The following is a 17,938-nucleotide window of genomic DNA, read 5'->3' as shown; positions in this document are numbered from 1 at the left end:
GTCTGACTTGTCCGGTAGACAATGCTCAGAGGCTCAGGGATCCTGTGGATTAAAGGATGGAATCCCTATTGAAGGATATTTTCTCCTTAGCAGGTTCAGTGGCTCAACCTGCAGTGGCAGCATTTGGAGTCTGTCAATACTTAAGAGACCAGGTTAAGCAGGTCATCAAAGTGTTACTGGAACAGCAGGCCCAGGGGGTGGCTAACCTTCCAGCGGCCTTATGGTTTGCTGTTTACGCCATTAGAGATTCTATCATGCAAACCCCTCGTTTTTCACTTGGGTTGGTGCGTATGCGTAGAATCGTATGGTTGAAAAATTGGTCAGCTGAAGCACCATGTAAGAAACTTCTGGCTGCATTTCCATTTCAGGGTGCAAGGCTGTTTGGAGAAGACTTGGATAATTATATTCAAAGGTTCTTTAGTGGGAGAGCACTCTCTTACCTGGTAAGAAGAGGAGTAAGCGTCCCTCTTTCAAACGGACTCTTTTCCCCAGTGCCAGGGGCATCAGCCTCTAGGCAGACGCGACGGCCTTCTCCGTCTGGGTCAAGAAACAAGAATTAAACCCCAGAGACAAAGAAGTCCTGGGGGAAGAAGCCTGCTAGACAGGACTCTAAGGCCTCTTTATGAAGGGGCACCTCGCTTGCTCGAGTGGGGGGAAGACTGCTACAGTTCTCAAAAGCTCTGGCAGGAGGATTTCATGGCAAATGGGTAATCTCCACGGTAACCTTAGGTTGCAAAGTGGAGTTCCAGGAGTTTCCCTCTCCTCGTTTCCTCAGATCAAGTGTTCCCATAGATCCAGAGAAGAAGCAGTCGCTCCTTCTAGCGTTACAGCGACTTTTGTCACAAGAGGTCATTATGGTGTTTCCCGCAAAGGATCAAGGATTGGGCTTCTATTCCAACCTTTTTACGGTCCAAAAGCCAAATGGGGATGTCAGACCATTCTGGATCTGAGGGATCTGAATCGATTCCTAAGGATTCGGTCCTTCCGCTTGGAATCAATTCGGACAGTAGTCTCCATCCTGCAGGGAGGAGAATTTCTGGCATCGATAGACATCAGAGATGCATATCTGCATGTGCCCATTTTCCCTGCTCATCAGAAGTTTCGGCACTTCGAGATAGGAGGGCGTCATTTCCAGTTTGTGGCTCTGCTTTTTGGGATAGCCACTGCACCTCGAGTGTTCACAAAGATCTTGGCTCCTCCTCTGGCTAGATTAAGGGTTCAGGGTATAACTGTCATAGCATACCTAGACGACCTGCTCTTGATAGACCGGTCGGTAGCCTCGTTGAACGGGAACTTGAGGACCACAGTCAAGTATCTGGAACACCTAGGTTGGATCCTCAACCTAGAAAGATCTTTCCTAAAACCAGTAAGAAAACTGGAGTATTTGGGTCTGATCATAGATACAAGCCAGGAAGAAGGTATTTTTTCCTCAGGCAAAGATCACTGCTTTAAGGGAGCTGATTCTGGTAGTCAGGACTAGGAAGGATCCTTCTGTCTGCCTTTGTATAAGGCTGCTGGGAAAGAGGGTAGCTTCGTCGAAGCAGTTCCCTATGCTCAGTTTCAGTCAGGAATGTTGCAACTCAGTATCCTGTCGGCCTGGAACAAGAGGCTTCAGGCATTAGATTTTCCGATGCACTTGTCAGGCAGTGCGTCAGTGCTTCAATTGGTGTTTAATACCCGAAAGCTTGCAGAAAGGAAATTCCTTCCTACCGGTCACCTGGACGGTGGTAACAACGGATGCCAGTCTTTCGGTTGGGGAGCAGTTCTGGAACAGTCTGCGGTCCAAGGGGTATGGTCCAAGACCAAGAGGTCTCTATCCATCAACGTTCTGGAGATCCATGCGGCATAGCTGCCCTAAAGGCCTGGACTCTCAGGCTACAGGGTTGCCCAGTCAGGATCCAGTCCGACAATGCCACTTATTTCAAATTTGTGGCAGGGACAAAAGATCCTCTTGCAGATGGGACGGATCCGGTGGTGATTTCGTGGCATCGGTTCTCACTGGTTTATACATTCCAGCATATTCTGCTACTGCCACGATCCCTTCGCAGGATCAGGCAGGAAGGTCGGTACTTCTGGTAGCCCCCGCTTGGCCCAGGAGGCCTTGGTATGCGGAAATAGTAAGGATGACGGTGGGTTGCCCGTGGACCCTACCGTCATGCCCAGACCTGTTATCTCAGGGTCCAGCGTTCCATCCTGCCTTGCAAACATTAAAATTGATGGTTTGGCTATTGAAGCCCAAGTTCTGAAGAGCCGTGGGGTTTCAGGTCCTGTGATATCTACCTTGATCAATGCAAGGAAGCCAGCTTCCAGAATGATTTATCATAGAGTCTGGAAAGCTTATGTATCCTGGTGTGAATCCAGGGGTTGGCATCTCAGAAAATATGTGATAGGTAAAATTGTTGATTTTCTACTATTGGGATTAGAGATGAAGCTGGCCTTGAGTACCATCAAGGGCCAGGTCTCGGCCTTATCAGTATTATTTCAACGGCCACTTGCTTCGCATTCTTGGGTCCGAAACTTTATGCAGGGGTGACGCTTCTTAATCTCTGGTTAAGGCGCCCATAAACCCCTGGGACTTGAACTTGGTTCTGTCTGTTTTACAGAAACAGCCCTTTGAACCAATACGTCAGATTCCTTTGGTCTTGCTGACAAGGAAGTTAATCTTTCTGGTAGCCATCTCTTCTGCTAGAAGAGTATCAGAATTAGCAGCTCTTTCCTGTAAAGAGCCTTAGTTGATTGTACACAAGGATAGAGTGATGTTGCGCCCTCAACCTATTTTTTTTTTTACCCAAGGTGGTTTCAGATTTTCATCTAAACCAAGACATTGTTCTGCCTTCCTTTTTTCCAGATCCCTGTTCTTCGGAAGAAAGGTCACTACATTCTTTGGATGCAGTAAGAGCAGTCAAGACGTATCTGGAAGCAACTGCTCAAATTCGCAAAACGGAGGTTTTGTTCGTGCTGCCAGAGGGTCCCAATAGAGGACAGGCAGCGTCAAGATCTACCATTCCTAAATGGATTCGACAATTGATTATTCAAGCTTACGGTTTGAAACAGAAGATTCCTCCGTTTCAGATCAAAGCACATTCCACAGGGGCTATTGGTGCTTCTTGGACAGTGCATCACCAGGCTTCTATGGCTCAAATCTACAAGGCCGCAACCTGGTCTTCAGTTCATACATTCACCAGATTTTATCAGGTGGATGTGAGAGACATGAGGATATCGCCTTTGGGCGTAGTGTGCTGCAGGCAGCGGTACAGGGTCCTCAGGTCTGATTGCACCCTACTTGGTTGTGATTCCCCTCCCCTCAGGTAGCATTGCTCTGGGACATCCCATCAGTAATTACTGAGGCTCTGTGTCCCGTGATGTTCGAGGAAGAAAATAGGATTTTTTAAAACAGCTTACCTGTAAAATCCTTTTCTTTCGATGGACATCACGGGACACAGAGGTCCCGCCCCTCTTCTAATACACTTATATTGCTTGGCTACAAAACTGAGGTATCCCTGCAAGGGGAGGGATTATATAGGGGGTTGAACTTCCTGTTTAGGGTGAGACCAGTGTCCAATCACCTAGTGATACCTATATAACCCATCAGTAATTACTGAGGCCCTGTGTCCCGTGATGTCCATCGAAAGGAAAGGATTTTACAGGTAAGCTGTTATAAAAAATCCTATTTTTCTATTGCTGACCATGGTATTGTATTGCCAGCAATTTAAATGTTATTTATTCATTTTTTCCTTTAGAAATGTCAGTTTTGCTGCAGCAGGTTCTATACATGGTACAGGTGCACTACTTTAAAGGCAGACTAAGGGGACCCCCAGGCACTATATTCAAAGGAATGGTCATTTACCACGTGATTTCTCTGTGCAATGACAGAGCGATCACTTTGTCAACAAACCGGGATCATGCCCAGTTCAGCTCACGCAGCTGCTGTGTTTCTCTATCCTCTCCTCACACGCTGTATCAGTGTGAGGAGAGGAAAGAGAAACACTGCAGAAGCGTGAGTTGGCATGATCCTGAGTGTCCCTACAGTGCCATCAGTGTCCCTACAGTGCCATCAGTGCCGCTACTATGTTGGGATGTTTGCTTTCCAAAATTGTGATTCCATTGTCCTGGTGCTCCAGGGCCTTCAAAAGTGTGATAGGTAGTCAGGAAATTAGATGTGTGATTTATGTTCCTAGAACGCCTGAAGGTGCTCCCTGCATGTTGGGCCTTTGTATGTGGCCCCTGTATGTATCACCATACTCAGGAGGAGTAGCAGAATGTATTTCGGGGTGTAGTTTCAAGTATGCATATGCCATGTAAGAGAAATAACTTGCTAATATGACAATTTTGGGGGAAAAAATGTCACTTTGCAAATAAGTGTGGGGAAAAAAATGACAGCTTCTAAAAACTCACCATGCCTCTTACTAAGGCTACTTTCACACTTAGGCGCTTTACAGGCACTATAGCGCTAAAAATAGCGCCTGTAAAGCGCCTCTCCTCTCACTCCAGTGTGAAAGCCCGAGTGCTCTCACACTGGAGCGGTGTGCTGGCAGGACGCTAAAAAAAGTCCTGCAAGCAGCATCTTTGCAGCGCTTTAGGAGCAGTGTATACACCGCTTCTAAAGCGCCCCTGCCCATTGAAATCAATGGAAAGTGCTGCTGCAGCGCTTCTTTGCGGTTGCTTTTAACCCTTTTTCGGCCGCTAGCGGGGGTTAAAAGCGCCCTGCTAGCGGCCGAAAAGTGCAGCAAAAACTATGGTACAGCACAGCTAAAAATAGCGGCGCTTTACCACCGATGCCCGGCACTTTCAGTGTAAAAGTGCCCTTAATACCTTGGACTGTCTGCTTTACAAAAAGGGGTCATTTGGGGGGTATTTGTGCTTTCTGGCATGTTAGTGTCTCAAGAAATGAGATCGGCCATCAGTACATCAGATGTGCTCAATTTTCAATGATTGGCACCATAGCTTGTAGACTCTATAACTTTTACAAAGAGCAAATAATATACACTAATTAGGGTTATTTTTACCAAAGATATGTAGCAGTAGAAATTCTGTCCCAAATTTATGAAAAAAAAAAATTGTCAAAATTTTATAACAGAAATGAAGAAAAATGCATTTTTTTTACAAACTTTTCAGTCTTTTTTTAATTTATAGTGCAAAAAATATATGTATAAGTGCCCAGTAGGCACGTGGTTAAGCATCATTAAAATTACTGCTCCTGAAAAAACAATCTTTTTTTAAAAAAATTTGCATTGATACATGTCCTCCCAGGGCAGTACCCGGGCCCCCATACCCTTTTAATGGCCAATTATTTGCATATAAGCCTTCAAAATGGGGACTTTTGATTTTTCAAGTTCAGGTTCCATAGACTAATAGGGTTCGCCATTTGGGTCAGAACATTTTCTCTGTTTGGGAGTTCTGGTGTAAACCAAACAGGGGGGTGTTCGGTCCATCTCTAGCTACAATGAATGTTTTATTATATATTCAGAGTGGAAACCTCGGGGATGATAATATTGATGTTAAAGAAGAGTACAAAGAGGAGGATGAAGAGTATGGAGTGATGGAGGAGTTTTCAGAAGGACACAAGGATATGACGGAGCCACCTAATACCAGGAACCCACCAGAGAGATGTCCCCATCCTCTGTATTCCCCGGATTCCACACAGGATGATCACACCATCCCTCACTGTTACCTCAAGGTTGGTGAGACGGAGCTTATAAAACACAGACTCATGGAGACAATGTGTGGATTTTTATGTGATGTCACAAAATTAAAGCTTACATTATATGTTACAGATGATATTTTCTCTCATTTTCTTGATTTAGAGTGGAGATCCAATCGATATAGAATTTGAGGTTAAAGAAGAAGAAGAGAGGTATGTGAGGAATGATCAGCAGTCTATGGAGGAGGATGGAATAACGGGGACATTTATAGAGGAGGACACTCCTACAGAGATCAGCACAGGTGGGTCATTAACACTAAATACATTCCTCCACCCATACTGCTCACTGATTGGTCCAGAGTAGGGCGGGGACTGGCTGATATCAGCCTGTAATCCCCTGGTCACTTTCCTGAGCTGTGTTCCCCGTCCTGTATTCCTGTATTTCTCTCGGATAATCTTCCTTCTCTGTTCTGCAGACACAATTTATGTATCTAGACTGGATTTATAGAGATTCTGGGGTTCAGTTGGTGGCAAAATGTTGATTTTCACCATAGATGTTACTAGATCTAGACACCTGGGGTATGTACTTTGGATTTCCTTCCCTATGCCCGTGTCTAGTAAGATCTCTAACAGAACAATTCTCCCAGGGTTACTTGCTCTGTTTATGTATATATAAAGGAATTGCACAATCCTAAACCATATAAACTTCCAGATCACTGTGTAAACCAGAAGAGGTGATAAACAATAAAGCAACCAGTGAAAAAATAATTGAAAAAAATAATAATCAAAAAATTAAGAAAAACCTTAATTTTTAAAGTCCAAAAAAATGAATTATATGGTGAATGTCCATGTATAATTCCAGTGCAACGCATGGATATCCACTATATTCAGTGGTAGGCTCTTTTAAATCCCAACGGAGAAAGATTAAAACAATTGGCCTCTTACCAGACAATTGATGGATTATGTCAATTGATTTTTTTTTTGGACTTTACAATTAAGGTTTTTTTCTTCAATTTTTGACCAATAGAGTCCTGACCCTTACACTGTATAATTTATATTCTACACTATATACCATATGTTGTACATTACATACTCCTGACCCCTGCACTATATACTTTATGTTGTACATTACATCATTCTGATACTATATAGTCCTATCTGTTGTATCTTATACAATATGTTGTACATTACATAGTCCTGACTTCTGCTCTCTCCCCTCTACCCACTGCTATATAATATGTATTCTCTTTTGTTACACCCATTGTCTACCAGATGGACATTTTATATCTGATGATTTGATTGGAGCACAGACTTTTACGCGTTGATAATAATGTGATAACATCCTCAAACTTGGAACCTTAAACAGAAAGTGATAATGGGGGAGGAGTCAATAACCCAATGATGGTGGTCTTCAGGATCAGTCCAGTCTTCATCTTGGTTGTTCTCCCCCATCCTCACTCTCTGACCTCTGGTGGGGCTCAGCCCCGCTGTTATTCATGACTGAATCATGGACTAAATAAGGAATTGCAGTACTTCTTGTGTTGGGAAGATGACAATGAGTGATAGAGGGGGTGGGGACACTCGTCCTATAATCCCCTCATCAGTGTCACTCCAGTGTCTCATTATTTCCTCACTCTCTGACTAAGGTCCATGAATAAAGAAATGAACTGGTAGGAGATCAGAGGACCCATTGACTAGTTACCTTGAGGAGGGAATTGTAAGATCCTCAGAGACTAAGCTGCCTAATATGGGTGGAGTCCTGGTTTAGGGGAACCAATCTGCTCATGTCTAGTAATAATCTTTGTATTTCTATTTTAGTAGATGGACGGGAGATGAGGAAAACCTCAGAGGATTGTCTCACTTTGTCTCCAGACTGTAAAGTAGAAGATGAGGACATCACACAGTATAGTCCAGGAGAAAACCCGGCTACCTCAAATGTCCATCCGGCACCACACAGTGTAGATGGACCATCGTATTCCTCTTATCCTGAGGAACCTCAGACTGTGAGGGACGGTGCCGTCCTTCCAACAGATAAGAGGTTTCCCTGTACTGAGTGTGGGAAGTGTTTTGTAAAAAAATCAGAAATTGTCAGACATCAGAGATTGCACACAGGGGAAAAGCCATATTCCTGTCTTGAGTGCAGGAAATGTTTTTCAGACAAGCCCAATCTTTACACACATCAGAAATTTCACATGGGTGAGAAACCGTATTCCTGTCCTGAGTGTGGAAAATGTTTTGTACAAAAAGTAGATCTTGTTAAACATCAGAGATCTCACACGGGGGAGAAGCCGTATTCCTGTGCTGAGTGTGGGAAATATTTTTCAGGGAAGTCCAGTCTTTCCAGACATCAGACATCTCACACAGGGGAGAAGCCATATTTCTGTCCTGAGTGCGGAAAATATTTTTCACGGAAGTGGCATCTTTACACACACCAGAGATTGCACACAGGGGAAAAGCCGTATTCCTGTCTTGAGTGTGGGAAATGTTTTTCAGACAAGTCCGCTCTTTACAGACATCAGAGATCTCACACCGGGGACATGGCGTATTCCTGTTCTGAGTGCGAGAAATGTTTCCATGCTGAATCTTATCTTAATAGGCATAAAAGGTCTCACACAGGAGAGAAGCCGTATCCTTGTCCTGAGTGCGGTAAATGTTTTTCACGGAAGTCCAGTCTTTACAGACATCAGAGATCTCACACAGGGGAAAAGCTGTATCCTTGTCCTGAGTGCGGGAAATGTTTTTTACAGAAGTCAAATCTTTCCATACATCAGAGATCTCACACAGGGGAGAAGCCATATTCCTGTACCGAGTGCGGGAAATGTTTTTCACACAAGTCCAGTCTTTCCATACATCAGAGATCTCACATGGGAGAGAAGCCAGAGAAGCCATATTCCTGTCCCGAGTGTGGGAAATGTTTTTCACATAAGTCCAATCTTTCCATGCATCAGAGATCTCACACGGGGGAGAAGCCGTATTCCTGTCCTGAGTGCGGGAAATGTTTTTCAGTGAATTCCCATCTTTCCAGACATCAGAGATTGCACACGGGGGAGAAGCCACTTTCCTGTCCTTGAGTGAGGGAATTGTTCCTCACTGAAGTCCTGTCTTTCTGTACATCATGGATCCCACACAACTCTCGAGATGTATTAGTGCCTTAAGTGGCGCCACCCCCCTTGCGATGTCACAACCCAGCATGCACAGGTTAGTGATGTCACAAGGGGCGGTGCCACCAGGTGACGTCACTAGGTGGGCCCGGCCCTTACATATATAATATATATGTTTCTTTTTCGGGACTGCCAGTGGTGGCGACGTTGTGATTGATGATGGCTCCACATCGGGGGACATTGTTTTTTTATTTTTTAATAAAGGAATTTGACACTTTTTTGGTGAATGGGTGGGGGTACAATGTACCCCATACTCATTCACATGGGGGGCTGGGATCTGGGGGCCCCCTTGTTAAAGGGGGCTTCCAGATTCTGATAAGCCCCCAGACCTCCACAACCACAGGCCAGGGTTTTGGGGAAGAGACCCTTGTCTCCATCCACAAGGTGCTTTGGGGCCCCCTGCCCCAAAGCACCCCCCCATGTTGAGGGCATGTGGCCTGGTATGATTCAGGACTGGGTGGCACTCGCTCATCCCCCTTTCTTGGCCTGTCACGCTGCATGCTTGGATAAGGGTCTGGTATGGATTTTGGGGGGACCGCATGCCGGTTTTATTTTTGGCATGGGGTTCCCCTTAAAATCCATATACAACCTGAAGGGCCTGGTATAGATTGTTTTCTACTATTTTTTACCTGCAAATTTTTATTTTTTTATTATTCAGCTGTCAGTGGGGAAGCCCATTGACAGCTGATGACTCATCGGTTGGTAAGGGTGCTGCGGCCAACTTTCTGTCCCCGCTTCTTAACAACCAGCTTTTACTGCACTCTGATTGGGCATAGCTGGCTTATAGGATTACAGGAGGGGGAAGATCTTTTATTGATTTCAGGACTAAGAACAATGAGACATGGAAAGGAAATGTTTGCCCTTTAACTACATCTGATCCTTGAGAGCCATAGAGAGTTCTGAACAGGCTGACTCCAGACCGACAAGCGATATGTCCATCTGAGACATCTGAAACACCCCGAGACAATCTGTGCCTGGACATTTCATCTCATCTGCTATAAACTGTGAGTTGGTTACCAAAAGCTTGAATGACAAGCGAGACATCTGAGACACTCGAGCGGAGATAACCTGAGCATGGACATAATTGTGAGTCAGCTATATGCCAAATCACCATCTACAGCTGTGACTACGGAGTGTATAAGCACAACTTGCAATACAGTCAATTGGAGGTGAGGATCGGAGCTGAGGGATCCAGCTATCCCCGCCCCAAACATCTCAATCTTTGCTTTTCTTGACATTTGCTACAGTTATGGATCTGTGCATAATACCAATGACACAGTCCTTGTTGTGGAGTTCACATACATGACCAGACTACACTGATATCGGCCGATATAACTGCACCTGAAGGAGAGAGTTTTTTATGTTTGTCTGAGCATCTTTAAATAGCTGATCTTGGCGGGTGTCACAGCCAAGGATTTCAATTGTCTACTTCATAGTGGATCTTTTTTTTTTTCTACTTCACAGGGCATTCTCTCATTGGTCAGTCCCTACCTGCATCTATTTACTACTACATACTGTATATCGTTACATTGGATGATTGCACAGATACCTGTTTTCCCTCATATTGATACTCCCCTTTGAGTGGGCGATCCACTCTCTATGTGTGGTGCTATTCAATCAACCCCTCTACTTTTGAGAGATTGATATTACTACTTATCTCTCTGTTGATCTTGTGGTCACACAGTGGATAGAGGATATTCCATCAGCTCATACGAGTCTGTGATGCTTGGCTCTGTATGTGTTATATTTTAATGATACAATAACAACATTGTTATTTGCGGTGTTTGGTGGAGGTTTTGAACGGACTGCTTTTTGTAACCAATGTTTTATGTCCAATAAACTATATATATTTTGATAGTATACTGTCTGGGGTCTCTGTATACCAATCTGTTGGGAATCCGCCCATCTTTTTTCACTGTGCAGCGCGCATTACAGGGCGTTCGGTGGAGCGAACACCCTGCAAGTTCGGGTGTTCCTCGAAAGGGGCGAACAGCCAATGTTCAGCCTGAACTCATGCTCGGGACAAACCAGTGGACCAACACTGCATGTAAAATTACTAACTTCTATCCACTTCTAGGATTGAATACCCCCATGTACCCTATTCAACCCCCATGCCCCAAATTACATGTCTTTCTACATCCCCCACTCTTCTGTTCCTCTCCAGCCTGCTTGAATGCCCTGTATCCCTTTTCATCCATCATTCCCTGCTTCACTGAACTGTCTCCATCTTCATTCTCCTATCCCCATCTTCACCCTCCTATCCTCCTCCCTTCCCTATCTTCATCCTCCTCCCTTCCCCACCTTCACCCTCCTTTCCCATTCTTCAACCTCCTCCCTTCCCCACCTTCACTCTCCTATCCTCCCTTCCCCACCTTCACCTTCCTATCGTCCTCCCTTCCCCATCTTCACCCTACTATCCTCCCTTCCCCATCTTCATCCTCCTCCCTTCCCCATCTTAACTCTATCCTCCTCCCTTCCCCATCTTAACTCTCCTATCCTCCTCCCTTCCCCATCTTCACCCTCCTATCCTCCTCCCTTCCCCATCTTCACCCTCTTATCCTCCTCCCTTCCCCATCTTCACTCTCCTATCCTCCTCCCTTCCCCACCATCACTCTCTCATTCTCCTCCCTTCCCCATCTTCACCCTCCTAGTGACTGCAGTCTCCTGGGGAAACTAGATATAGTGAATGCAGGCTCCTGGGGAGACCAGATATAGTGAATTCAGGCTCCTAGGGAGACCAGATATAGTGACTGCAGCCTCCTGGGGAGAGAAGATATAGTGAATGCAGGCTGCTGGGGAGAGCAGATATAGCGACTGTAGGCTCCTGGGGAGAGCAGATATAGCGAATGCAGGTTCCTGGGGAGAGCAGATATAGAGAATGCAGGCTCCTGGGGAGAGCAGATATAGTGACTGCAGGCTCATGGGAGAGCAGATATAGTGACTGTAGGTTCCTGGGGAGACCAGATATAGCGAATGCAGGCTCCTGGGAAGACTAGATATAGCGAATGCAGGCTCCTGGGAAGACTAGATATAGCGAATGCAGGCTCCTGGGGAGACCAGATATAGTGAATGCAGGCTCCTGGGGAGACCAGATATAGTGAATGCAGGGTCCTGGGGAGAGCAGATATAGTGACTGAAGGCTCCTGGGGAGACCAGATATAGTGACTGCAGAGTCCTGGGGAGAACAGATATAGTGACTGAAGGCTCCAGGGGAGACAAGATATAGTGACTGCAGGGTCCTGGGGAGAACAGATATAGTGACTGCAGGGTCCTGGGTTTAGTATACTTTGACCCCCTCCTCACCCCCCCCCCCCAGTCATTTTCCATGTCGGCTCCCTGCCCCCTTTTCACTTATTTTTTTCCCCCTCTTCACCTCCCTGAATCTCTCTTCCCTCCCTCTTCCCCTCTACACCTAGGGTTGCTACCTATCAGGGATTCACCTGGATAGTCTGGGTTTTGAATCATGTGTCCAGGTTTCAGTGTGCCTGAAACCCAGACAGGTTATTCAAAGTGGACTTAGGAGTCACACATTATGGGGGTCTCTGTGGTTGGAGTTACCCGTACAGGTGTCACCCTACCCCGCGCTGTCTGGGGGCCTCCTCCCCGGTGCTGTATGAGTTGAGCTTTAGAAGGGCCGCTGTGTGCTGTGAGGGGGGGGGAGCACACCAGCCAGTTCAGTGCAGACACCCAGCCCAGGCTCTCTCCCTCTGCCGAGTATGTGATTTGTCCAGAGTGTGGGTGGTGCAGATCCAGTGCATAGAGCCTGTCATGTGAACTGAGGAGACACTGAGACATCGACTGCTCAGTGAGTGCAGAGCCAAGGGCTCTTCCCCTCCTCATATCTCTTTACTATCTATACTCTCCTGTAGGGATGAGCCGAACACCCCCCCCCCCAGTTCGGTTCGCAGCAGAACATACAAACATGCAAAAAGTTTGTTCAAACACGCGAACACTGTTAAAGTCTATGGGACACAAACGTGAAAATTCAAAAGTGCTAATTTTAAAGGCTTATATGCAAGTTATTGCCATAAAAAAGTGTTTGGGGACCCGGGTCCTGCTCCAGGGGACAAGGATCAATGCAAAAAAAGTTTTAAAAATGTCAGTTTTTTCGGGAGCAGTGATTTTAAGAATGCTTAAAGTGAAACAATAAAAATGAAATATTCCTTTAAATATCATGCCTGGGGGTTGTCTATAGTATTACTGTAAAGTGGCGCAGTTTTCCCGTGTTTAGAACAATACCACAGCAAAATTACATTTCTAAAGGAAAAAAAGTCATTCAAAACTGCTTGCAGCTGTAATGTATGGTCGGGTCACGGCAATATAGATGAAAATCATTGAAAAAAAGGCTTGTTTTCCCCCCCAGCCCATTACTAGGCTCTTTGGGTCTGGTATGGATATTAAGGGGAACCCCACACCCAAATTTTAAAACAAATGGTGTGGGGGGGCCCCAGGCACTATATACTCTGAAAAGAAGTATATATACTATATAGCCTGCCCTATATACTCTGCAGAAAATTGGGCCTTAGGTGTTGGTGGTACCAGAACACTGTAAGCCCTCACAGTTACTCTTGGTGAGCGCAGCCCTGCTGTGAAATACTATATCAAAAATTGTAATTACATGCCCCTGTTAAACAGGGGCAAAAAAATTGGGCCTTTGGTGGTGGTGGTAGTGCCACAACACTGTAAGCCCTCACAGTTACTCTTGGTGGGCGTAGGAACGGCCCTGCTGTGAAATATTAGTTTAAGAATTGTAATTACATGCCCCTGTTAAACAGGGGCAGAAAATTGGGCCTTTGGTGGTGGTGCCACAACACTGTAAGCCCTCACAGTTACTCTTGGTGGGCGCAGGAACGGGCCCTGCTGTGAAATATCATATCAAAAATTTTAATTACATGCCCCTATTAAACAGGGGTAGAAAAATTGGGCCTTGGGTGGTTGTGGTGCCACAACACTGTAACCCCTCACAGATACTCTTGTTGGGCGAAGGAACAGGCCCTGCTGTGAAATTGTAACCTCCCAGGGTCTGGAAATGCATTGCACAAACCTTTCTATAAGGCCTTTTGAAGACGTTTCATCCTCTGCTCCCTCTGCGAAGGTAGGATGAGTTCTGCAACCTTACCCTTGCAACATGGATCACGAAGGGTTAGCAGCCAGTAATGATCCCTCTCCTTGATACCACAAATTCTAGGATCTTTTCGCAGGCTTTGCAGAATCAGAGAGGCCAGGCAGCGTAAGTTTGCAGAGGCATTCGATTTTGAGTCCTCTGGGTCACTAAGGATCACTTGATCTATAACAACCTCCTCCCAGCCACATACAACTCCTTGGGTTTCTGGGTACTGAAAACCATCCCTTGAAGACTGCTGCTGAGTGTTATCCTCCACATCCATGCTGACATAATCCTCCTCCTCTTCTTCCTGTGTGTTTGACGGGCCCGTAGGAATACTATCTGGATAAAGGGGTCTTGAGAGGTATGGAAGTCCTCCTCTTCCTCCCGCTATTCTGCCTCAAGTCCCCTGTCCATTATTCCCTGAAGCGTGTGCTCCAACAGGAAGACAAAAGGGACAGTATCACTGATGCATGCATTGTCGCTGCTCACCATCCTCATGGCCTCCTAAAATGGTGACAGGACAGTGCATGCATCCTTGATCAGTAGCCACTGGCATGGTGAAAAGAAACCAAGCTCCCCTGACCCTGTCCTGGTGCCATACTCACACAGATACTCATTGATGGCCCTCTGCTGCTTGTGCAGCAGCTGCAGCTATGCCAACGTTGAGTTCCACCTGGTGGGCATGTCACAAATGAAGTGGTTGGTGGTCAGGTTGCATCCCCTTTGAATGTCAGCCAGCCGAGTACTGGCATTGTATGACTGGCGGAAATGACCACAGACTTTTCTGGCCTGCCTCAGGAGATCCTGTAAGCCTGGGTACCTGCTCAAGAACCGCTGCACCGCCAAATTCAGGGCATGTGCCAAACATGGGTCAAGTGTCCCTGTCGGAGGGCGGAGAGGTAGGTGCCATTGTCGCATACAACCATTCCTGGCTAAAGCTGGCATGGCGTCAACCACCTCTGAGCCTGCCCCTGCAGAGCTGACAGAATCTCTGTCCCAGTGTGGCTCCTGATCCCTAAGCAGACCATCTCAAGCACCGCATGGCATCTTTTTGCCTGAGTGCTTGCGTAGGCCCTTGAACGCTTACGGAGCACTGCTGGTTCAGAGGACAAATTTGCAGAAGAGGCCATAGAGGAAGAAGTAGAGGAGGGGGTGGAGGAGAGAGCTGTGGCAGAATCACCACTAGCATTTCTTTATCGTATATCACGGGACACAGAGCTACAGTATTTACTGTATGGGTTATATAGGCACCTTTAGGTGATGGACACTGGCACACCCTAGACAGGAAGTTTAGCTCCCTATATAACCCCTCCCCTTACTGGGAGCACCTCATTTTTTTCACCAGTGTCTTAGGTGTTGGTCACGAGTAAAGACGTGCTGTGCTGAGCTCTGCTGGAGAAATCTTTGCTGGGGCAAGCCATGCAACCGGATCCATTCAAAGTGTCGTTTCCAGGCCGAATTGAATGGTATCCAGGGCTCGTGTCCAAAGAAACGAGGTTCTGCCTGCAACGCTTCTCTTTTTAGAGAGCTGGCCCCGGGGATCCAGTGTTTGGTTTTTTCAGCCCTGTTTCCTGGCTGGATGCTTTACAGGCCCAGGAGTGTGAATCTGCCGATAAAAAGGGGACCCGGTTCCTGAAGTTTTTTTTAACGGAGCCCACCGTGAGTGGTGAAGATTGGGTCTGTCTGGTTTACCACACAACCCTGCAGCTGGATAATGTAAGGGAGATTCCTAAGGAATTTTTTTAATTCTTGTGGGTTTTCTCCTTTAACCACTTCCCGACAGGCGCACGCCGATGTACGTCGCAGAATGGCACGGCTGGGCAAATGGGCTTACAGGTATGTCCATTTGAATTCCCCGCCATGTCATTGCGTGCGCGCCGCCCGGGAGCTCTGTGAGTCAGGTCGCGGGTCCCGTGGACTCGATCGCCGCGGGGATACCCGCGATCGCCTCACGGAGAGGACGAACGGGGAGATGCTGATGTAAACAGCATATCCTCGTTCTGCCTAGTGACAAGTGTCACTGATCACAGCTCCCTGTCATCGGGAGCAGTGATCAGCATAGTGACACAGCTAGCCCATCCCCCCTAAAGTTAGTAATCACTCCCCTAGTACTGACTTAACCCCTCCCCGCCCCCTAGTGGTTAACCCCTTCACTGCCAGTGTCATTTACACAGTAATCAATGCATTAATCGCACTGATCGCTGTATAAATGACAATGGTCCCCAAAAATGTGTCAAAAATGTCCGACATGTCCACCATAACGTCGCAGTCACAATAAAAATTGCTGATCGCCGCCATTACTAGTAAAAAAAAAATTATTAATAAAAATGCCATAAAACTATCCCCTATTTTGTAAACACTATAACTTTTGCGCAAACCAATCAATAAACGCTTATTGCGATTTTTTTTTTACCAAAAATATGTAGAAGAATACGTATCGGCCTAAACTGAGGAAAAAAAATTTATTTTTATATAATTTTTGGGGGATTTTTATTATAGCAAAATGTAAAAAATGTGGTGTTTTTTTCAAAATTGTCGCTCTTATTTTATTTATAGCACAAAAAATAAAAATCGCAGAGATGATCAAATACCACCAAAAGAAAGCTCTATTTGTGGGAAAAAAAGGACATCAATTTTGTTTCAGAGCCACATCGCACGACCGCGCAATTGTCAGTTAAAGCGACGCTGAGGGGGGGCGGAAGGCGTGGTTGGAGGAGGGGGGCCGGGCATCAGCGCGGCATCTGCGTGGTTCAACGCCCACAACGCAGGCTATGCATAGCTATAAAGGTGCACTTTTTGCAGGTGCATACCGCTAAGGGAGGGACACAGAGCAGATGGATGGCATGTGAGTGTGGGTGACACAGGCATTCCCAGGCATGTTTACTTAACATCAGACTGAGCCTTGATAGCAGCGGCAGTTGCTGGACTATTTTGCTCAGCAGTGGGTGCATTTCTCGTACTACCTCTGTATTTGTGCTTAGCACTATGGGTAGAAGGGGAGGTACAAATACCCCGAAAAATAAGGGCTCAAAGGGATCTCCCTCAGACTCTGAGGACCCCCCTCTGCAACGCCATCTCCCCCTGAAAGACCTAGGGAGGCTGGTCAGAGTGAGCCATCGGGGTTAGGGGCTGCAACTGCTTCTGGCATTTCAGCCCCTGTATATATTACTCAGGAGGATTTTTCCTCAACCATGAGTGGATTGGAGGAAAGATTAACGGCCTTAATTGCATCTTCACAAAGTGGAAGGAAACGCATAAGGTCCCCTTCTACCTCCCAGGACCCTCAAACAGAGGAACTCTCGGAAAGGGCAGATGAATCTCCCTCAGGGGACCCGGAAGAGACTGATGACTCCTCTTCTGAGGAATCAAGTGGGGAAGGACCCTCTTCAGCTTCACAGGCAGAGAAATTGCTGGTGCATTCTCTTACTGAAATGGTCCGCTCCACATTTAACCACCTCAATACTGGGCACTTTCACCCCCTTCCTTCCCAGACCAATTTTCAGCTTTCAGTGCTCTCTCACTTTGAATGACAATTACTCAGTCATGCTACACTGTACCCAAATGAAATTTTTATCATTTTGTTCGCACAAATAGAGCTTTCTTTTGGTGGTATTTATTCACCACTTCATTTTTTATTTTTTGTGATATAAGCGAAAAAAGAGCGAATATTTTGAAAAAAAAACAAAATTTTCTACTTTCTCTTTTAAAAGAAACCAAAAAAATTAAACTTTATCGAAAATTTTGGCAAAAATGTATTCTACCACATGTCTTTGGTAAAAAAAAATCCTGATAATTATATGATCATTGGTTTGTGTGAAAGTTATAGAGTCTACAAGCCATGCTACGCATTATTGAAAATGTATCAATCCTAATGCACTGATGGCCTAATGCACTGATCTCATTTCTTGAGGCCCTAAAATGTCAGGACAGTCCAATAACCCCCCAAATGACCCCTTTTTGGAAAGAAGACAGTCTGAGGTATTTAGTAACAGGCATAGTGAATTTTTTGCAGTTGCAATTTTTTTCCCC

At 45.9% G+C, this 17,938-nt stretch overlaps 2 protein-coding genes across 7 annotated transcripts in view; one reads left to right on the top strand and one right to left on the bottom strand.

The window, feature by feature from the left end:
- Positions 1–10,662, top strand: part of LOC141121938 (uncharacterized) — a 284,890-nt gene extending 274,228 nt beyond the window's left edge. For all 6 annotated transcript variants that reach the window (XM_073611698.1, XM_073611701.1, XM_073611700.1 and 3 more), the window contains 3 exons: positions 5,468–5,677; positions 5,805–5,943; positions 7,460–10,662. In XM_073611698.1, the coding sequence (XP_073467799.1) occupies positions 5,468–5,677; positions 5,805–5,943; positions 7,460–8,712 (1,602 nt within the window). In that variant the 3' untranslated portion in view covers positions 8,713–10,662. The remainder of the gene's footprint in view (positions 1–5,467; positions 5,678–5,804; positions 5,944–7,459) is intronic.
- LOC141121952 (uncharacterized) overlaps positions 1–17,938 on the bottom strand; it is a 234,718-nt gene that overhangs the window by 55,289 nt on the left and 161,491 nt on the right. The gene's annotated exons all lie outside the window — the stretch shown is intronic.

The sequence above is a fragment of the Aquarana catesbeiana genome, unplaced genomic scaffold (assembly GCF_042186555.1).
Source record: "Aquarana catesbeiana isolate 2022-GZ unplaced genomic scaffold, ASM4218655v1 unanchor235, whole genome shotgun sequence".
Taxonomy (NCBI): Eukaryota; Metazoa; Chordata; class Amphibia; order Anura; family Ranidae; genus Aquarana; species Aquarana catesbeiana.
Note: the sequence above shows the minus strand (reverse complement) of the source record. Positions and strands in the feature narration are given on the sequence as shown.